This window comes from Oncorhynchus tshawytscha, linkage group LG27 (assembly GCF_018296145.1).
Source record: "Oncorhynchus tshawytscha isolate Ot180627B linkage group LG27, Otsh_v2.0, whole genome shotgun sequence".
NCBI classification, from domain to species: Eukaryota; Metazoa; Chordata; class Actinopteri; order Salmoniformes; family Salmonidae; genus Oncorhynchus; species Oncorhynchus tshawytscha.
This window is the reverse complement of record NC_056455.1, coordinates 7,997,437-8,020,791: the sequence shown is the minus strand read 5'-3', so window position 1 is coordinate 8,020,791 and position 23,355 is coordinate 7,997,437. Positions and strand designations below refer to the sequence as shown.

Sequence of the window (23,355 nt, the reverse complement as noted above, 5' to 3'; positions counted from 1 at the left end):
AGGAACTTACGTTTATTTAATGAGGTAAATCCTTGAGAAGAAAATTAAATAATTTCACAAGTAAAGTTTGAAATAAACTCAATCCATCGCTGCCTGCCTCTTTCCATCCATCCCTTCCTCCCTCCTTTTACTGAATCCATAGGCTCCGGTCTCCTGTCACTACCTCTCGCCTTAGTCTTTACACTATCTGTACCTGTTCCCTCTCTCTCCCTCTCTCTCGCCTGCTCTCTCTCCCCCTTCCCTTCCCTTCTTTCTTTCTTTCTTTCTTTCTTTCTTTCTTTCTTTCTTTCTTTCTTTCTTTCTTTCTTTCTTTTTTTCCTCTTTCTTCCCTCCCTCCCTCCCTCCCTCCCTCCATCATCCATCCCCCTGATTTGACCATCCTTACCCGCAGAGCTGCGTATGTTATTCCACCTCATCCCAATGTTCTGACCCAGACTCTGGCACAGAGTGATGGCCATAGGACCCACGTTCCCATACTGGAACACAAACACACACATCCACCCTGTATCAATGGCGTTCTCTTTGACTGAAGTTACGATCCTCACATTCTTCACTGAAGAAACAAAGAAGTCAAAGAAGAGTCATTCTTAAATGTAGCAGTTGTGTCAGTTCCTAAACCATGAGCATGGACTATGAGCCCATTGTTGTGAGTCACAGTCCTTTGAAGCTGAGTAGGAAACACACAGGTCTCTCTTACCTCGTTGATGCCCCCTCCTCTGGTGAGAGAGCACACCCCTCCGGTGTAGGCCGCCCCACTGCGACTGCTCTGGAACGTACGCCCCCTGGAGCAGATGGAGGAGAACAGGGGTCAAACCTGGACTAAAGGACCAGGACATATTGTAGTATATATAAACCGGCTGCAACCAGTCAACAATACTGATCTCGTCCAAAATGGCACCCTATTCCTTTTATAGTGCACTCCGTTTCACCAGAGCCCTCTGGTCAAACGTAGTGCACTATTGAGGGAATGGTGTGGCATTTGGGACGCAAGCCACAGACTGCCCCAGGTTAGATACAGGAGCATATCAACTTCCTCTATTTTTAATTTCAGGGGGACATAGACAGGGAGGCGCTCACGAGAAGAGGTGCACGGTGTCACTTTGCTCCTTAATACTGTCCTTCCTGTACTTCATGAAGTTCTGCAGCGTCGTCAACGGGTCGGTCACCACGGGAACCATGTTGGCCGACGACCAGGTCTCCATGGCAACCAGCACAATGCGTGTGTTCAGCTGTTCCCTGTAAATCTGCAGGCCAAACATACACTGCTGGTATACACAAATTCATATCTAGGAGCATGGACATAATAAGTAAGATAAACTCAGCGAAAATAGAGAAGTCCCTTTTTCAGGACCCTGTCTTTAAAAGATCATTCGTAAAAATCCAAATAACTTCACAGATCTTCATTGTAAAGGGTTTAAACACTGTTTCCCATGCTTGCTCAATGAACCATAAACAATTAATGAACATGCATCAGTGGAACGGTCGTTAAGACACTAACAGATTACAAACGGTAGGCAATTAAGGTCAAAGTTATGAAAACTTAGGACACTAAAGAGGCCTTTCTACTGACTCTGAAAATCACTAAAAAGAAAGATGCCCAGGGTCCATGCTCATCTGCGTGAATGTGCCTTGGGCATGCTGCAAGGAGGCATGAGGACTGCAGATGTGGCCAGGGCAATAAATTGCGATGTCCGTACTGTGAGACGCCTAAGATAGCGCTACAGGGAGACAGGAAGGACAGCTGATCGTCCTCGCAGTAGCAGACCACGTGTAACAACACCTGCACAGGATCGGTACATCCGAACATCACACCTGCGGGACAGGTACAGGATGGCAACAACAACTGCCTGAGTTACACCAGGGACACACAATCCCTCCATCAGTGCTCAGACTGTCCGCAATAGGCTGAGAGAGGCTGGACTGAGGGCTTGTAGACCTGTTGTAAGGCAGGTCCTCACCAGACATCACCGGCAACAACGTCACCTATGGGCACAAACCCACCGTTGTTGGACCAGACAGGACTGGAAAAAAAGTGCTCTTCTCTGACGAGTAACATCTTACAGAAAGAACTGGCAAATCTGGTGCAGTCCATGAGGAAGAGATGCACTGCAGTACTTAATGCAGCTGGTGGCCACACCAGAAACCGACTGTTACTTTTGATTTTGACCCCGCTTTGTTCAGGGACACATTATTCCATTTCTGTTAGTCACATGTCTGTGGAACTTGTTCAGTTTATGTCTCAGTTGTTGAATCTTGTTATGTTCATACAAATAGTTACACGTTAAATTTCCTGAAAATAAACAATGTTGACAGTTGAGATGACGTTTATTTTTTTTTGCTGAGTTTATGTGTGATTGTTCTTATAGGCTACAACCTAGCCTATGATTATTGATATGGCTTTAACTTCAACATAACAATATCATCATAAATGACGATGGGTATCAATCAGTACAACAGGTAAGTATGAAGTGACAGAGCTCTTACTGCATCAGCCATATTGACCACTGCTTTGGCAAAGTTCCTGGCCTGGGTAGTGGAGCGTCGCAGCTGCACAAACTGCAGACAGACAGCAAACGTTAGGTACAGTGTGTGTGCGCGTCACACACACGCACGGACTCACACACATCAGTTCTTTTCAGAAAAGGCCAACTCACCATTTCGTAGTCGTTGACCACCATCAGCTCGATGTATTTGGTCTCTGACTGCACAGTGGGCCTGCGCGGAAGCTGTCTCTTAGAGCGCCTCAGCACCTCACTGACCCGGGGATCCTTCATCTGCTCATCACCATTACCTCTGGCTCTATCCCCCCCACTGTCGTCTGTGCAGTCTGGACACAATACAACACGGAGGACTGAGAAATGACATCAAAGAGCATGGATCGACCAATATCAATGTGTCTTCTCATTGGTTGTTATGAACATGAATGATTGTATAAAGGACAGAGGATGTAGGATGTTGCCAGTACCTTGACAGTCTGAGGATAGTCTGACATCAGGCATCCTACGCACTAGGTGGGCCCCCTCAGTCTAGCGAGGAGTCAATGAGACACGAGGAGAAAACAATACCATCTTTACTACGTTGCTCCATATTCCTCATCTGCATCCATGTTACTATGAATGAATGAATCAATAACATCAACACTACTCCACAGGGCTACCTATACCGCTGTCTCCCAGCCACCACACACTCACCTGATTGGTCCCGTCGAAAAGAGGCTCAATCCCATAAGAGAACATCCCATCAGAAAACATACCACTGAGAGAACGAGAGAGAGACAGAGAGAAAGAGAGAGAGAGAGAAAGAGAGAGAGAGAGAGAGAGAGAGAGAACACATTCATTATATATCTGTAAGACTCCCATTGTATAGCAATAATATTAGTACATGAAGATCAAAGATACCATATAGCTTATCAAAGCCATAGTGCCAGTAATGTACTGAGTCAGTGTGGTGAGGCAAGGCCATTGACAGACAGTTTATAGCTATGGGGAGAATCTCACCATAGGCCAAGACAGGTGGAGAGAGCTGCCCAGGACTCTGGTAAGCCCCTCAACCTCCCTTGGTAGTAGCAGTGCTCCCCTCCCTGTGGACACAAAGATCATACCATTGTTAATATACAGTCACATGCTCAAGTAAGTTGACTGTGTAGTGGTACATTGGATTGCAGGTTTCCACACACTGACTGCTCATTTCACAGTCCCCTAAGAAAACAACATGGAGTCCCCAGGAGTTGTGCTTTAAACAGTTTCTACTTCTATTCCCTCTCTGTCGCTCTGTCTCTCTCTCTCTCTCTCTCTCTCTCCCTCCCTCCATTATACTGCTAGCTGTATGTACTATACGCAACCTACTTGTCCTCAACTCTACTCTATTCCAATCCACTCTATTCCACTCTACTCTATTCCACTCCAATCTATTCCACTCCAATCTATTCCACTCCAATCTATTCCACTCCAATCTATTCCACTCCACTCTATTCCACTCCACTCTATTCCACTCCACTCTATTCCACTGCAATCTATTCCACTCTACTCTATTCCACTCTACTCTATTCCACTCTACTCTATTCCACTCTACTCTATTCCACTCTACTCTATTCTATTCCACTCTGCTCTATTCCACTCTACTCTATTCCACTCTACTCTATTTGAAATCCACTCTATTCCACTCTACTCTATTCCACTCTACTCTATTCCACTCTACTCTATTCCACTCTACTCTATTCCACTCCACTCTATTCCACTCCACTCTATTCCACTCTACTCTATTTGAAATCCACTCTATTCCACTCTACTCTATTCCACTCTAATCTATTCCACTCCACTCTATTCCACTCCATTCTATTCCATTCCACTCTATTCCACTCCACTCTATTCCAATCCACTCTATTCCACTTTACTCTATTCCACTCTAATCTATTCCACTCTAATCTATTCCACTCTAATCTATTCCACTCTACTCTATTTCACTCTATTCCACCTAATCTATTTCACTCCAATCTATTCCACTCCAATCTATTCCACTCTATTCCTCTACTCTATTCCACTATTTCACACTCTATTCCACTCCACTCTATTTCCACTCTATTCCCACTCTATTCCACCTACTCTATTCCACCACTCTATTCCACCACTCTATTCCACTCTACTCTATTTGAAATCCACTCTATTCCACTCTGCTCTATTCCACTCTGCTCTATTCCACTCTACTCTATTTGAAATCCAATTCCACTCTATTCCACTCTACTCTATTCCACTCTCTATTCCACTCTACTCTATTTGAAATCCACTCTATTCCACTCTATTCCACTCCATTCTATTTCTATTCCACTCCACTCTATTCCAATCCACTCTATTCCACTCTAATCTATTCCACTCTAATCTATTGACTCTACTCTATTCCAATTCCACTCTACTATTCCTATTCCACTCTAATCTATTCCACTATCCTATTCCACTCTACTCTATCCTATTCCACTCCATTCTATTCCACTCCACTCTATTCCACTCCACTCTATTCCAATCCACTCTATTCCACTCTACTCTATTCCACTCTACTCTATTCCACTCTACTCTATTCCACTCTACTCTATTCCACTCTACTCCACTCTATTCCACTCTATTCCACTCTACTCTATCCTATTCCACTCTACTCTATCCTATTCCACTCTACTCTATCCTATTCCACTCTACTCTACTCTATTCCACTCTACTCTATTCCACTCTACTCTATTCCACTCTACTCTATTCCACTCTACTCTATTCCACTCTACTCTATTCCACTCTACTCTATTCCACTCTACTCTATTCCACTCTACTTTAGCTACCGCTCTGACAATGGAGGGGTCTTCTGTGCAGGGAGTTTATAAATACATCCAACCTTATGTTGCCCCACAGTGGGAACAGCTTGGAAGGAACAACATGCAGCGAGAATGCATTGGGCTGGCTAAGAATAAACCTGTATCCCAACCGGCCGTGATTGGGAGTCCCATAGGGCGGCGAAACAATTGGCCCAGCGTCGTCTGGCCGGTGTAGGCCGTCATTGTAAATAAAAATGTGTTCTTAAAGTTACTTGCCTAGTTAAATAAAGGTTCAATTTAAAATGCAAAATTAAGCAGTGGATGTCAAAGTGTGGAAGAGGAGGACCACACACACGAGACCTCAACACAGATGAGGAGGACATCCAGCTACAACACTAATGCTCATTCTGAGTAAAACATCTACCTTGCCTGCAACCATCTGAGCCCCATCCTTCATTGGTGTGAAAGAGCTGGCCGAGTGTAACAACATAAAATGTTTAAAACAATGACTTTTAAAACTGCAGAGCAAATAAAACTATTGGCAGTAAAAACATCCCCTTGGTTGGAGAACTACCCAAACACTTATTACACATGGTTAGAAAGCACAGTAACAATTAAACACGGTAACAATTAACAAGACAATTAGCAGTTGGGGTGTGTGCAGCCAGTAATCAGGACACGCTATGGAATGTTTGAATTGAATGGCAAATAAACAGCAATACAAAGACAAGCATATTAGGCTACATGCTTGGACAGTTATACACTCAGTGGTCTGTTTATTAGGTACACCCACCCGTCGGACCACCCTTTGCCCTCCAGAACAGCCCGGATTCTTCGGGGCATGGAAACGTTGCTCAATTGGTATCAAGGGACCTAACGTGTGCCAGGAAAACATTCCCCACACCATTACACCACCGCCACCAGCCTGTACTGTTGACACCAGACACTATGCGGCCATGGACACTGCTTACACCAAATCCTGACTCTGTCATCAGCATAACGTCACAGGAACTGGGATTCATCGGCACAGGAAATGTTTTTCCACTCCGCAGTTGTCTGTTCTGCACACCACTGTTGTACTCAGCTGTTATTTGCCTGTTTGTGACCCATCTGTTAGCTAGCCATTCTCCTTCGACCTCTCATCAACGAGCTGATTTCGCCCACAGCACTGACGCTGACTGGATGTTTTTTGTTTTTCGCACCATTCTCAGTAAACCCTAGACACTGTCGTGCCTTAAAAGCCCAGGAGGTCGGACGTCTCTGAGATACTGGAACTGGCACGCCTGGAACTGGCATGCCTGGCACCGGCGATCATACCACTCAAAGTAGCTTAGGTCTCTCATTTTGCTCATTCTAACTTTCAATTGAACAGTAACTGAATGACTTGATGCCTGTCTGCCTGCTTTATATAGCAAGGACGGCCATGCGACTCACTGTCTGTAGGAGCGAACCATTTTCATGAACGGGGTGGCCACTGAGTATAAGTCTCAAGCCCAGGTGAAGGCCTCTCCTTCACAATTAGTCTCCTTCAAAAGATTAGAAAACCTTTCCCGTAATGGCTGATCTAAAGTAGTCATTGAGCCACTACTGAGTATGAGATTGGGATAGCAGGTATACAAAACCACTCTAATAGAAGCAGAGATAGAGACACAGCAACCACTGCTGGCATAGAGTCAAGCGCTCTGCCTGGTCTGGGAGTGTGAGTATGTGGCTCCATCCCTGCAGGCGTACTGTACTGTACCTCCCACCCACACCACTGCTCTCTAAAGGAACCAACTGTCTGCAAACACACACACACACACAGAAGGACTCTCTCTGATACCATCACCCATCCTGCCATTGTATTCACTGGCCTTGAACTCAAAATGTTCCTCTCTCTCTCTCTCTCTGCCAAGAACTTAATGACACTGCAGAGCTGACTTGTTGCCATGGGAACAAGCTCCTGATTGGCTAGTGAGGGCAGAGGGAGAGTTGGGAATGAGAGTGGGTGGGGATGAGAGGAAGGCTCTTGCTGAGGCTGGGGGGCGAGGGGCAGTTAGTAACGTGTGTAGTACAATGAACCAAATAGAAAAAAACACTACTTTTCCTCAATGGTTTTCTAGAGGCACTGACATTCCTGTAGTAGTCTACAAGCCACTCAATCACACTGTAGCATTCATTCATTTAGGTGAGACGGTAGTCAATACTAATGTCATTTCAATCTGATAAGTGCCGCCAACAGGATGGACGTATCTGATTTCAGTAAGACACGAAACAGATCTCTGTAGCCTACTGGACAATAGCATACAATGTCAACAGTATGTCAACAGTATGTCTACAGGACGTCTACAGTACGTCTACAGTACGTCTACAGTATGTCAACCGTATGTCTACAGTATGTCAACCGTATGTCAACAGTACGTCTACAGTACGTCTGCAGTACGTCAACAGTATGTCAACAGTATGTCTACAGTACGTCTACAGTATGTCTACCGTATGTCAACCGTATGTCTACAGTACGTCTACAGTACGTCTACAGTATGTCTACAGTACGTCAACAGTACGTCAACAGTATGTCTACAGTATGTCAACCGTATGTCTACAGTACGTCTACAGTATGTCAACCTTATGTCTACAGTACGTCTACAGTATGTCAACCGTATGTCTACAGTACGTCAAATCAAATCAAATTTTATTTGTCACATACACATGGTTAGCAGATGTTAATGCGAGTGTAGCGAAATGCTTGTGCTTCTAGTTCCGACAATGCAGTAATAACGAACAAGTAATCTAACTAACAATTCCAAAAAAAAACTACTGTCTTATACACAGTGTAAGGGGATAAAGAATATGTACATAAGGATATATGAATGAGTGATGGTACAGAGCAGCATAGGCAAGATACAGTAGATGATATCGAGTACAGTATATACATATGAGATGAGTATGTAAACCAAGTGGCATAGTTAAAGTGGCTAGTGATACATGTATTACATAAGGATGCAGTCGATGATATAGAGTACAGTATCTACGCATGCATATGAGATGAATAATGTAGGGTAAGTAACATTATATAAGGTAGCATTGTTTAAAGTGGCTAGTGATATATTTACATCATTTCCCATCAATTCCCATTATTAAAGTGGCTGGAGTTGAGTCAGTGTCATTGACAGTGTGTTGGCAGCAGCCACTCAATGTTAGTGGTGGCTGTTTAACAGTCTGATGGCCTTGAGATAGAAGCTGTTTTTCAGTCTCTCGGTCCCAGCTTTGATGCACCTGTACTGACCTCGCCTTCTGGATGACAGCGGGGTGAACAGGCAGTGGCTCGGGTGGTTGATGTCCTTGATGATCTTTATGGCCTTCCTGTAGCATCGGGTGGTGTAGGTGTCCTGGAGGGCAGGTAGTTTGCCCCCGGTGATGCGTTGTGCAGACCTCACTACCCTCTGGAGAGCCTTACGGTTGAGGGCGGTGCAGTTGCCATACCAGGCGGTGATACAGCCCGCCAGGATGCTCTCGATTGTGCATCTGTAGAAGTTTGTGAGTGCTTTTGGTGACAAGCCGAATTTCTTCAGCCTCCTGAGGTTGAAGAGGCGCTGCTGCGCCTTCCTCACGATGCTGTCTGTGTGAGTGGACCAATTCAGTTTGTCTGTGATGTGTATGCCGAGGAACTTAAAACTTGCTACCCTCTCCACTACTGTTCCATCGATGTGGATGGGGGTGTTCCCTCTGCTATTTCCTGAAGTCCACAATCATCTCCTTAGTTTTGTTGACGTTGAGTGTGAGGTTATTTTCCTGACACCACACTCCGAGGGCCCTCACCTCCTCCCTGTAGGCCGTCTCGTCGTTGTTGGTAATCAAGCCTACCACTGTTGTGTCATCCGCAAACTTGATGATTGAGTTGGAGGCGTGCGTGGCCACGCAGTCGTGGGTGAACAGGGAGTACAGGAGAGGGCTCAGAACGCACCCTTGTGAGGCCCCAGTGTTGAGGATCAGCGGGGAGGAGATGTTGTTGCCTACGCTCACCACCTGGGGGCGGCCCGTCAGGAAGTCCAGTACCCAGTTGCACAGGGCGGGGTCGAGACCCAGGGTCTCGAGCTTGATGACGAGCTTGGAGGGTACTATGGTGTTGAATGCCGAGCTGTAGTCGATGAACAGCATTCTCACATAGGTATTCCTCTTGTCCAGATGGGTTAGGGCAGTGTGCAGTGTGGTTGAGATTGCATCGTCTGTGGACCTATTTGGGCGGTAAGCAAATTGGAGTGGGTCAAGGGTGTCAGGTAGGGTGGAGGTGATATGGTCCTTGACTAGTCTCTCAAAGCACTTCATGATGACGGATGTGAGTGCTACGGGCGGTAGTCGTTTAGCTCAGTTACCTTAGCTTTCTTGGGAACAGGAACAATGGTGGCCCTCTTGAAGCATGTGGGAACAGCAGACTGGTATAGGGATTGGTTGAATATGTCCGTAAACACACCGGCCAGCTGGTCTGCGCATGCTCTGAGGGCGCGGCTGGGGATGCCGTCTGGGCCTGCAGCCTTGCGAGGGTTAACACGTTTAAATGTCTTACTCACTTCGGCTGCAGTGAAGGAGAGACCGCATGTTTTCGTTGCAGGCCGTGTCAGTGGCACTGTATTGTCCTCAAAGCGGGCAAAAAGTTATTTAGTCTGCCTGGGAGCAAGACATCCTGGTCCGTGACTGGGCTGGGTTTCTTCCTGTAGTCCGTGATTGACTGTAGACCCTGCCACATGCCTCTTGTGTCTGAGCCGTTGAATTGAGATTCTACTTTGTCTCTGTACTGGCGCTTAGCTTGTTTGATAGCCTTGCGGAGGGAATAGCTGCACTGTTTGTATTCAGTCATGTTACCAGACACCTTGCCCTGATTAAAAGCAGTGGTTCGCGCCTTCAGTTCCACACGAAGGCTGCCATCAATCCACGGTTTCTGGTTAGGGAATGTTTTAATCGTTGCTATGGGAACGACATCTTCAACGCACGTTCTAATGAACTCGCACACCGAATCAGCGTATTCGTCAATGTTGTTGTCTGACGCAATACGAACATCTCCCAGTCCACGTGATGGAAGCAGTCTTGGAGTGTGGAGTCAGCTTGGTCGGACCAGCGTTGGACAGACCTCAGCGTGGGAGCTTCTTGTTTTAGTTTCTGTCTGTAGGCAGGGATCAACAAAATGGAGTCGTGGTCAGCTTTTCCGAAAGGGGGCGGGGCAGGGCCTTATATGCGTCGCGGAAGTTAGAGTAACAATGATCCAGGGTCTTTCCACCCCTGGTTGCGCAATCGATATGCTGATAAAATTTAGGGAGTCTTGTTTTCAGATTAGCCTTGTTAAAATCCCCAGCTACAATGAATGCAATGAATGCAGCCTCCGGATAAATCGTTTCCAGTTTGCAAAGAGTTAAATAAAGTTCGTTCCCAGTCTACAGTATGTCAACCGTATGTCTAGAGTATGTCTACAGTACGTACACAGTTTGTCTACAGTACGTCTACAGTATGTCAACAGTATGTCTACAGTATGTCTACAGTACATCTACAGTATGTCAACCGTATGTCTACAGTACGTCTACAGTATGTCAACCGTATGTCTACAGTACGTCTACAGTACGTCAACAGTATGTCTACAGTATGTCTACAGTACGTCAACCGTATGTCTACAGTATGTCTACAGTATGTCTACAGTATGTCAACCGTATGTCTACAGTATGTCTACAGTATGTCAACCGTATGTCTAGAGTATGTCTACAGTACGTACACAGTTTGTCTACAGTACGTCTACAGTATGTCAACCGTATGTCTACAGTATGTCTACAGTATGTCAACCGTATGTCTACAGTACGTCTACAGTATGTCAACCGTATGTCTACAGTACGTCTACAGTATGTCAACCGTATGTCTACAGTACGTCTACAGTATGTCAACCGTATGTCTACAGTACGTCTACAGTATGTCAACCGTATGTCTACAGTACGTCTACAGTATGTCTACAGTACGTCTACAGTATGTCTACAGTATGTCAACCGTATGTCTACAGTACGTCTACAGTATGTCAACCGTATGTCTACAGTACGTCTACAGTATGTCAACCGTATGTCTACAGTACGTCTACAGTATGTCAACCGTATGTCTACAGTATGTCTACAGTATGTCAACCGTATGTCTACAGTATGTCTACAGTATGTCAACCGTGTCTACAGTATGTCTACAGTATGTCAACCGTGTCTACAGTATGTCTACAGTACGTCAACCGTATGTCTACAGTACGTCTACAGTACGTCAACCGTATGTCTACAGTACGTCTACAGTACGTCTACAGTATGTCAACCGTATGTCTACAGTACGTCTACAGTATGTCAACCGTATGTCTACAGTATGTCAACCGTATGTCAACCGTATGTCTACAGTATGTCAACCGTATGTCTACAGTACGTCTACAGTACGTCAACCGTATGTCTACAGTATGTCTACAGTATGTCAACCGTATGTCTACAGTATGTCAACAGTATGTCAACAGTACGTCTACAGTATGTCAACCGTATGTCTACAGTATGTCTACAATATGTCAACCGTATGTCTACAGTATGTCTACAGTATGTCAACCGTATGTCTACAGTACGTCTACAGTATGTCTACAGTACGTCTACAGTATGTCAACCGTATGTCTACAGTACGTAGACAGTATGTCAACCGTATGTCTACAGTACGTCTACAGTACGTCTACAGTACGTCTACAGTATGTCTACAGTACGTCTACAGTATGTCTACAGTATGTCAACCGTATGTCAACCGTACGTCTACAGTACGTCTACAGTATGTCTACAGTATGTCTACAGTACGTCTACAGTATGCGGAAAACAGTAGTAGCTTTTTCAGAGGCATGATTAGAACTTCTATTATAACTAGGGCCATGTGTTTTGCGCAATCATGCGACATAGCAAGAATTTATCCTGTATTTTAAGCCTTTTCCAAAAATTATTTATACCAAAAATGAAAGCAGTTGTCTGAGGATGGATTTGACATACAAAGAAAATGGTACAGTTTGTTGAAAAAGCTTTAAACAACGGTTTAAATCCAGGCATATCAAATGATTGTGCAAAACACAGGGCCCTAATTATAACATACACACACTCAAACACACACACACACACACACACTACCATAGACTGCGAGGGTTTGCCGTCTTGGTGGAAGTGCCGCTCCACGTAGTCTGAGGACAGGAGGTTGCTGCAGAGAGAAAACACAGAGACATCTCTGTTATTATGAACAGACACCTCTCTCACAAACTATACCGCAAGCCGAGCTCTACACTACGTCTAAGACAACGAGGCGCATCCGTCATGTTTAGGATTTATCCTCGTTCTCTGCATATCTATTCTGCTTGGGAATAGATACACAGTCTGTTCGAATATGGTCCGTTCTTAAATGTAATTCCTTTCAGAGTTCATGCATGAGGGCGTTGTGTAATGCATGGCTGTAGCGTACAGCATATGGATGTGATTTATGACGTTATCGTAGCTAGGCAGTAGCCGTAACAGAGTAGCGGTGGTCTGGCTGCTGTGTTGACTCCTTTACTGTGCTGTAGGGGAGTTACAGTACATTAAGCACATTAATAATAAAGTCATGACAATCCGGGCCACTCTCTCTCTCTCTTTCTCTGTCCCCCCCATCCCCTCTTTCTCTCTTTCTGTCTCCTGTCTCTCTCTCTCTCTCTCTCTCTCTCTCTCTCTCTGTCCCCCATCCCCATCTTTCTCTCTTTCTGTCTCCTCCCTCTCTCTGCCCCCATCCCCCTCTTTCTCTCTTTCTGTCTCCTGTCTCCTCTCTCTCTCTGCCCCCATCACCCTCTTTCGCTCTTTCTGTCTCCTGTCTCCTTTCTCTCTCTCTGTCCCCCCATCCCCCTCTTTCTCTATTTCTGTCTCCTCTCTCTCTCTCTCTGTCCCCATCCCCCTATTTCTCTCTTTCTGTCTCCTCTCTCTCTGCCCCCATCCCCCTCTTCCTCTCTTTCTGTCTCCTCTCTCTCTCTGTCTCCCCATCCCCCTCTTTCTCTCTTTCTGTCTCCTGTCTCCTCTCTCTCTCTGCCCTCCCATCCCCCTCTTTCTCTCTTTCTGTCTCCTGTCTCCTTTTTCTCTCTCTGTCCCCCATCCCCCTCTTTCTCTCTTTCTGTCTCCTGTCTCCTCTCTCTCTCTCTGTCCCCCCATCCCCCTCTTTCTCTCTTTCTGTCTCCCGTCTCTCTCTCTTCTCTCTCTCTCTACAGTGGGTAGCTGTATTGAAGGAGCTCTCGGGGTCTCTGTGTCCCTGACGCTCCACTAAGCATTTGATCATGTGTCATACATGGAAGGAGAAAAGTGTATTTGCTAACGGTAGCGGTTATGGAAATGCCAACGTTGATGATTGTGGCGGTTAAGAAAATACGGACTGATGGAAATGGGGTGTGGCGAATACGTCAATCAAGTTGACAAATCAAATGTACTCACTGGTTTAACTCCAGGTCCAGGGTGAAGGTGTGTCCGAAGGTTTCCACCTGGAAACAACTCTGGGCCAAATGGACTGGCTTAAATAGGGAGGAGGTGAGATGAGGATCGAAAGAGAGAGAGAGAGAGAGACATTACAGGAAGAACCACTTAAAAGTAAACCACTCTAATAGCGGTTCGCCCGTTTGGTGAGTCACAATGAAAGCTTTCATTCTGTAAGAAGTATCACAAACCAACATATGTACTGTACAAATGCATTTCTGCCAGCGCAATACTGCGTATGTATCAAAAGCACTTTAGCAGCTAACATAGTCGGATTGATAAAGTGTCCATTGATTTGGCTGGACTGAATCCATTCCAACAGGCAGTACTGAAGCCATCCAGGAAGTGCATTTGTATTCAGCCGTAGAGATGGACGGGAAGAGGGTTTACGGGAAAGGAGAAAGCTTTACATTTCCATCTACATTAAGCTGGTGTGAAGCCAATGTGTTCCTACTGTCGGCTGCCAAAAAAAATGGAGAGGTAAGGAGAAGGCAATGAGGAGCTTTACTGTCTGCCAGAGATTTATAGCAGTCAAAACACAGTGTCGCCAAAAGCACAAACAGTGCCAGCATTCAATCCCAGCCCACTGTAATTCTGTCTGCAGGATACAGGCTGCAGTGAATCGTTGGACTTTCACTGAAACAAGACTCCCATTCGGAAATCATTCCCTCCAATGATTCCACACCACTCAACTTCAGCTGGAGCAGGGCGAGGGCAGTTCTGCTTGGCTAAAGGAAGGATTCAAATGTGGTGTCATGGATATCAATCCAAGGAGTTCTGTAACGTTTTTATGTGTGAAGAAATCAAGACGGTTCATTTTGGTCAATCAATAGATCAGTAGATTTGTTTGAATCGATCAGTATTTACCAGCCCTGAATCATAACATCCCTCGGGATATTTAGGTGGCAACCAACAACACCCCTGTCTGTAACATCAAGACATCTTGATACTGTTCTAATGCCAAAGTCGGTCCTCCGGGAACCTTGTGATAGCAGGTTCATTACTCAGTGATTGTAAATAAATCTGAAACGTGCTGTAGAAACTGATGTATCTTCACTTCCAGTCCATTGATTAAAAAAAGACATCTGAGGAAACAGTAGGTGGTACAACTTGGAATCAAAGTTTACCTATGGAATAGTTGATCAATTCATGAGTCAGAATGACAGCTAGGAATATTCCTTCTAAACTTATTTAGAATCCTCCATAAAAAAAAAGAAGAAAAAGTGAACTACAAAAAAAAGAGAACTAAAGGCAAAAAAAATGATTACATGTAAACCAACAGAACCCTCCTAATTAAGTAAAAATATCACCCTTTACCAATTAAACCACTTCTCAAAAAAATCTCCAAAAACAACAGCACCGGGCTTTTACACGATCCCCATCCAAATACCCATGAGCCTCTTTAAATATTTCAATCACATCCCACGGTAGGTTAAACCAAGCAGCGTAATCAGAGCCAGATTTATCTCCAGATGAGTGTAATGATTCTCTCAACCAACTCAACTCAACACTCAACCCACCAGAAGGGTATATTACAAAGCAGGATCAATAAGTTAGCCAGGTAACATTGATAAACAACCAGAAATGGCTATTGATTTTCTGATTTTTTAAGAGCTTTACTTAGAAATCTGTTTTTGGTTGTTGAATCACTTCGACCATACTCATTTCAAGCTTATCCTTAAAACAAATGAAGTTATTTCCGAATATTTAGGTGAGTTATCTTGTTAACTCATTGATCTCTGGTGTCCCACTGATAGACATAGACCTACATAGAACCATACCCTCAATCCCACTTACAACTTCCTCTTCAGAGAAAGAGAGCGGGTGTATGATTTTTTTTTGAAAGAAAGGGGTTGGAGGGTGAGGTAGAGATAAAAGGGGGAAAAAATAGGGGGATTTTGTACCAGTGGAGATTTTAGCCCAAGTAGCACTTCTCACACAGGCCTGTTGAATCATTGAGGGGGACATAAACTCAGTGAAAAAATAAAAGTCCCTTTTTCAGGACCCTGTCTTTCAAAGATAATTCGTAAAAATCCAAATAACTTCACAGATCTTCATTGCAAAGGGTTTAAACACTGTTTACCAAGCTTGATCAATGAACCATAAACAATTAATGAACATGCACCTGTGGAACGGTCGTTAAGACACTAACAGCTTACAGACGGTAGGCAATTAAGGTCACAGTTATGAAAACTTAGGACACAAAGAGGCCTTTCTACTGACTCTGAAAAACACCAAAAGAAAGATGCCCAGGGTCCCTGCTCATCTGTGTGCACGTGCCTTAGGCATGCTGCAAGGAGGCATGAGGACTGCAGATGTGGCCAGGACAATAAATTGCAATGTCTGTACTGTGAGACGCCTAAGTCAGCGATACAGGGAGACAGGACAGAAGGTTGATTGTCCTCGCAGCGGCAGACCACGTATAACAACACCTGCACAGGATCGGTACATCCGGACATCATACCTGCGGGACAGGTACAGGATGGCAACAACAACTGCCCAAGTTACACCAGGAACGCACAATCCCTCCATCAGTGCTCAGACTGTCCGAAATAGGCTGAGAGAGGCTGGACTGAGGGCTTGTAGGCCTGTTGTAAGGCAGGTCCTCACCAGACATCACTGGCAACAACGTTGCCTATGGGCACAAACCACCGTCGCTGTACCAGACAGGACTGGCAAAAAGTGCGAAGGAATGAGCCTTACACCGAGGCCTGTACTCTGGAGCAGGATCGATTTGTAGGTAGAGGGTCCGTCATGGTCTGGGGCAGTGTGTCACAGCATCAACGGACTGAGCTTGCTGTCATTGCAGGCAATCTCAATGCTGTGCGTTACAGGGAAGACATCCTCCTCCCTTATTTGGTACCCTTCCTGCAGGCTCATCCTGACATGACCCTCCAGCATGACATTGCCACCAGCCATACTGCTCGTTCTGTGCATGATTTCTTGCAAGACAGGAATGTCAGTGTTCTGCTATGGCCAGTGAAGAGCCCAGATCTCAATCCCATTGAGTAAGTCTGGGACCTGTTGGATCGGAGGGTGACGGCAAGGGTCATTCCCTCCAGAAATGTCCGGGAACTTGCAGGTGCATTGGTGGAAGAGTGGGGTGACATCTCACAGCAAGAACTGGCAAATCTGGTGCAGTCCATGAGGAGGAGATGGACTGCAGTACTTAATGCAGCTGGTGGCCACACCAGATACTGACTGTTACTTTTGATTTTGACCCCCCGCTTTGTTCAGGGACACATTATTCCATTTCTGTTAGTCACATGTCTGTGGAACTTGTTCAGTTTATGTCTGTTGTTGATTCTTGTTATGTTCATACAAATATTTGTACAAAGTTTGCTGAAAATAAACACAGTTGACAGTGAGAGGACATTTCTTTTTTTCTGAGTTTACTTCAACACACCATTGAATAATAGAGGAATGGATGAGATAGGAGCTCTCCATGAGAGATCTGAATATTTCACCCCACAGAGCCTTTTATCATGAGGCCAAGCAGATAAAATCACATTCACACAACAGGCTTCTGTTTCAGATCTCTTTCAGATACTCTTCTCTCCGGTGGACTGTAATTCTGAATCTGTGGCATGGGGTGACATAGTGGGTGAGTACAGTTGGTCAGAAGGTTTTGGGTTCAAGTCCCAGATATTGTGCCCCAACATAGGGTGTAATACCATTGGTTACAGTTAAATATATACAGTTTACAAAATAAAAATATAAATGCACTATGTAACAATTTCAAAGATTTACTGAGTTACAGTTCATATAAGGAAATCAGTCAATTGAAAAAAATTCATTAGGCCCTAATCTATGGCTTTCAGATGACTGGGAATACAGATATGCATCTGTTGGCCACAGATATTTATAAAAAAAAAGGTAGAGGCATGGATCAGAAAACCAGCCAGTACCTGGTGTGACCACCATTTGCCTCATGCAATGCAAAACATCTCCTTCGCATAGAGTTGATCAGGCTATTGACTGTGGCCTGTGGAATGTAGTCCCACTCCTCTTCAATGCCTGTGTGAAGTTGTTGGATATTGGCGGGAACTGGAACACGCTGTTGTACATGTTGATCCAGACTCCAGAGCATCCCAAACATGCTCAATGGGTGACATGTCTGGTGAGTATGTTGGCCATGAAAGAACTGGGACATTTTCAGCTTCCAGAAGCAGATGAATGTCACGACAATGGGCATCAGGATCTCATCGCAGTATCTCTGTGTATTCCAATTGCCATCGATAAAACGCAATTGTGTTCGTTGCCTGTACGTTACTTATACCTGCCCATACCATCACCCCACCACCACCATGGTGCACTCTGTTCATAACGTTGATAATAGCAAACCACTCACCCACACAACGCAAATACTGTGTTTGTGAAGCCAGTTGAACGTACAACCAAATTCTCTAAAAATTACATTAGAGGCGGCTTATGGTAGAGAAATTAACATTAAATTCTCTGGCAACAGCTCTGGTGGACATTCCTGTAGTCAGCATGTGAATTGCATGCTCCCTCTAAACTTAAGACATCTGTGGCATTGTGTTGTGTGACAAAACTGCACATTTTAGAGTGGCCTTTCTTGTACCCAGCACAAGGTGTAATGATCATGCTGTTTAATCAGCTTCTTGATATGCCACACCTGTCAAGTGGATAGATTATCTTGGCAAAGGAGAAATGCCCACTAACAGGGATGTAAACAAATGTGTGCACAAAGTTTGAGAGAAATAAACTATTTGTGCATATGGAACATTTCTGGGTTCTTTTATTTCAGCTCATGAAACATGGGACCAACACACATGTTCCGCTTACATTTTTGTTCAGTGTATATACAAGCAAGCTGAAGACACCTGGAGGTTCAGAGTAAGAACAGCACACCTGCCAGTCACAGAGTGGAAGTTAGGGCATTATGGGACTGATGATAGACGTGTGCAGTTTGGGATGGATCTTATGATACACTTGAAAACAAGAGACGGCCATAACAGGCAAGACAGGGTTCGCACAAGTAATTTGGGTGGGGAGAAACCATGACAGTGTCAACAATGAACTGGGAATTTAATGCAAGAGAGAGAACGAAAACGAATAAATAACACACCAATAAGAACGGGTTGCCACACCCACTTCTCCATTGCAGACAGTGGTCTATACTTACGGGGGTACCTCCCGTGGTATTCTTCATGCGAGTATCCAAATAGCCGTGGGACATTTCTTCCTCCGACTCCATCTGCTGCACCAGCCGCTTTGGATAGGCGACTTCGACCGCAATGTCGCTGCTGTCTCCCCGCTCCTCTGGCGAGAACCAATCCCACAAACTCGCATCCCGCAGCAAAGTCGACCTGCCGTCGCCTGTAACGCAGGAGACATGATAACGGCCAACTTTAAACCACACACGGTTTATCACACAGAAAAACGATACTTATTGTTTTAAAAAATGATATTTGACATAAATAGACTGATATGGCACCGCGTCAGGCGCTGGTTCTACAGTACGTGCAAGCCCTTGATATAAAAGGCGACAGCGCTGCGGTGAAAATGTGTTGATGCAGCAAATCTACCGCATCCGTAGAACTGAAGGAGAGGGATCTTATTAAAAACACTACGTTCTTGGCACAGGGGCAACTATCTCCAGCTGCGCGCTACCCCCACACACACTGTTGTAGAGTAGTCTACAGAGGAAGAAGTGATTGCAGATGCAAAAATTGGGGAAAGCCTACATTGGGCAGGGGTAAACTTGGAAATGAAAAGGGTGCTTCCTCCCTCTCCCGTCATCCCTCTTACCTGACACGGCAAGCCTCTCGCCCACTGCAGCAAAGACCAAGCACCACACCGCCAGCATGATGTTCACATATTCCCCCGAATTAACATCGAGTGCGTTACAATGTAACAGGCGCAGATAAAAAGAAAACCGACGCTCAAACGATTATGGCGAGAGAGAAAAAACACCGAATGAATCTGGTTGACAGCTGACGCCCGTCCTCTCATCTCCCCATTCAACTCGTAGCATACAGTCTCACCGATATCAGGCAATTGAATTAAATAGCCTATCACCAAATGAAAAAAGAAGCAGGCCTAATAGCCTATGCCAGAGCCGATCAATATTGGAATTGGCAAATTAGCCTAGATTATGTAGAATAGGTCAAATGGGGAGATTTGAGTGCACGTATGCATACATCCTACATGATTGTGCGTGTGTAAGCTGTATGTATGCATGAGTGTATGCGAATCTGCGGTATGTGGAAATGGTAGATAGAAAATGAACAGAATTGCGTTGGGTCTGCGGTGATGAGGACACGTGGGACCATAGTACCCTCCCCTCATTCTATCTCCAAGCGTCCTTCCGTTGCCATGCAGTTCTCTATCTGCACACGAGCGGATGCGACAACCCGGGTACCAAGGTGCCAATTGAGGTAAACATAGTAGGGTTTTGTGTGTTCATTCATTTTCTATGAGGACTTATGGATTGCTCGAGTCAACACGAGTAATTCATGAAGATCCTGAATAGATAGGTTCATCCATGGATGGATGAGGTGGGAAAAATGTTCTTCAGAGAAAACACAATAGCCTGCAGTATCCTATAGAAATGGACTTTCATTGTCCAGGGGCCTACATATTGTTCAGTATTGTGGTGCAGCTAAACTCACTAACAGAATGTATTGTAGTGAACAAAATGGAGATCCACACAGCAACTGAAAGTGGTATCTAATAGCAGGACATGGTGCAACCATTGTGCCCAGAGGTGTGTATGGTAAATACAGACGCCATTCTCCCTCCCTATCTCCAGCTGTCCACTACCATGAGGAGACACAGAAGCTGCAGGCACACATTGGGAAATGGGACAGTGAAGAGCGATGACAAGCTATTGTTGGAAGAAGTGGGCTTGACTAGCAGGCTGTGTGTGTGTTGGAGCTGATAAGAAGTGTCCTGAGGTGACTCCATGTAAGCTGGATGTCTTAGATGATCATACAGATAAAGCTGAATGTGCAGAACGAGGGCTATTGTTGTGCACAGAATAATAATCATGCCATAATAGGCCATTTCATTAAAGGAGAATTGAGCTTTTTTACAACCAAATCAACATTTTTGATTTAAATGGAATGTTATAGAAGGGTCCAGACTCTCTAGTCTTCACTTCCTCATCCTCATCGTGCAGTACAGGGGCTCTTCACTATTCTGACTGAACCCGAATACCCGAGACCTGGCCCGGGAACCGTGTGGGTCTGGGTCCAAAATTCTATCTTTTCCCTCGGGTCTGGGTCGGGTCCTGTTGGTTTGTCATTGGGTCTTGGGTCTATGTAACTATAGCTGATAGACCCGAGTGGACCCGAATGGACCTGACCACAGCTCTGTATAGCCTATAGCATATTTATTTTAAGCTAACATGGTGAATTTATTGACATATTTCTTAACATATAAATACATATTTATGAGCAACTTGGCTGATTTGTGGGTCACTCGGTTCCAATCGGTTCTGGTCTAGACCAGGAACCTGTTAGATACAGGAACAGGTCGAGTCTAGGTCTGGTTGTTGTCGGGTCTATTCGGGTTCAGGTCTGATTTTCTCCGGTCAACGTCCTCCTTTTTTTTTGTTGATGATCGGGTCTGTTTGGGTCCAGGTCCAACTTTTTGGACCCAAGAAGACCACTTTTTTGGTGATTTCACTTATTTTTGAGACACTTACCCCAACCGGCAATTCACTTCCTCATCCTCATCGTGCAGTACGGGGGCTCTGAAAAAACATGAACAAATGCTCCAAAAATACCCAAATATGTCATTTTAAAAATGGAAACACTCTCAGTATAGTGATGTTGGTCCCTCAGATTTGTGTGCTAAAAATGAGAACTCGAAAGTGAATATCTTCTCCTCAGCCACCCAGGCCATGGGTCACCCAGACCATCCTTCTACTTCAGGAGCGCTCCTATAGCTGGAGTGCACTAAGGCCATGACTGAGATACACTTGCCAACTTTGCGTTCTGCCTAATGCTGCATTCATATTCATAACCAAATGGGAAGTTGGTCATTTCCAGTTGTGAAGTAGTAAATATGAGTTGAATGCATTCATGCGCTTTGAACTTGTTGAGAAACGCTGATTAGCTCATGGCAAACAAGCTGTGTCAACAATAAACTAAAATTACAGCTACCATGCTCACAAATTATAGTGCTCAAAAACCATATTTAATAGATTGCTTTTTATAAATCAAGTTTTGTTGCATTTAATTCATAGGGTAATTTTTTTCAACCTTAATCATATCATAATCTACTTTTACCAGTTGAATGTAGACACAAATATAAGACTATTTTATATTAAATTCATTATTTTATATTCAAGTAAACACTTTATTCAAATATGCAAACGAGGTGAAATCTCATTAAATGGCAGTTAAAGACAAATACACTGAATTTAGACTAACAAACGCCAAACGCCTATTTAGACCTAATCACCATCTCTTCAAAGTCACTAAATATAGTCCAGTTTGTAACACTCTCTATGAAATGGGATGTTAAATGAAGTGTAATTGAATGTAGTGAGATTAGAAATTATTGAGGTATATCCATTTTAAAGTGGATAAAATGAATTAAAATGTTGAGGGACCAAAATAATATTACTGGATCAAAATACCAACAAATCTAAAAATTGATAAGGAGATGCATGTGGGAGAAGTCGGAGCTCAGGGATGATAGACACGTTTCTCACTAGTAATTACCAGTAAGAGGGGCGTTCATGATTTTTCCCAGTCGTATGTGGTCAATACCGTCTATGAATGAAGGTTATGAAGGCAGCATATGAACAGCCCCTATCCGTGGCATATTTAAGCTAAAATACTCAAGGAGGTGTGGTATATGGCCAATATACCATGGATAAGGGCTGTACCTATGCAGGTAACCTAGTGGTTAGAGTGTTGGACTTGTACCTGAAATACTGCAAGATCAAATCCCCAAGCTGACAAGGTAAAAATCTGTCATTCTGCCACTGAACAAGGCAGTTAACCCAGTGTTCCTAGGCTGTCATTGAAAATGAGAATTTGACTTGCCTAGTTAAATAAAAGTTTAAAAAATGCATGACACAATGTGGAGTGCCTGGATACAGGTGCCTTATTATTATTATTTTTTTTAACCCCCTTCTTTAAAAAGCTGCTCGTTTAACCCGGAAGCCAGCCGCACCAATGTGTCGGAGGAAACAAGTTCAACTGACAACTGAAGTCAGCCTGCAGGCACCCTGCCTGCCACAAGGAATCGCTAGAGCGCAATGAGCCACATAAAAATGTGTAACCTTTATTTAACTAGGTAAGTCAGTTCAGAACTAATTCTTATTTACAATGAAGGCCTACACTGGCCAAACTCAAACAATGCTGCACCACCCTATGGGACTCCCAATCACAGCCAGTTGTGATACAGCCTGGATTTGAAACAGGGTGTCTGTAATACTGAGATGCAGTGCCTTAGACTGCTGTGCCACTCGGGAGCCTCTCCGGCCAAGCCCTCCCCTAACCTGGACGACGCTGCGACAATTGTGCGCTACCCTATGGGGTGCCTTATTTCTATTATTAACTAGTTACCAACATAATAACAGTAAAC

The 23,355-nt window shown here is 44.5% G+C and overlaps 1 protein-coding gene across 3 annotated transcripts in view; it reads right to left on the bottom strand.

The window, feature by feature from the left end:
* Positions 1-20,055, bottom strand: part of LOC112225723 (disintegrin and metalloproteinase domain-containing protein 11-like) — a 30,929-nt gene extending 10,874 nt beyond the window's left edge. For 2 of the 3 annotated variants that reach the window (XR_006080150.1, XM_042307566.1), the window contains exons 1-12: positions 19,561-20,055; positions 18,935-19,128; positions 13,747-13,823; positions 12,433-12,499; positions 3,498-3,580; positions 3,192-3,255; positions 2,966-3,026; positions 2,655-2,827; positions 2,485-2,556; positions 1,078-1,244; positions 698-782; positions 386-476 (exon numbers count right to left, since the gene is read on the bottom strand). Coding sequence is in view for 2 of the 3 variants with exons in the window: in XM_042307566.1 (XP_042163500.1) it covers positions 386-476; positions 698-782; positions 1,078-1,244; positions 2,485-2,556; positions 2,655-2,827; positions 2,966-3,026; positions 3,192-3,255; positions 3,498-3,580; positions 12,433-12,499; positions 13,747-13,823; positions 18,935-19,128; positions 19,561-19,618 (1,192 nt within the window). In the remaining variant the exon portion in view is untranslated. Of the gene's footprint in view, positions 1-385; positions 477-697; positions 783-1,077; positions 1,245-2,484; positions 2,557-2,654; positions 2,828-2,965; positions 3,027-3,191; positions 3,256-3,497; positions 3,581-12,432; positions 12,500-13,746; positions 13,824-18,934; positions 19,129-19,560 lie in introns of those variants that run through there. The other variant, XM_042307567.1, reaches the window with a different exon arrangement.
* Positions 20,056-23,355: the final 3,300 nt, after the last annotated feature.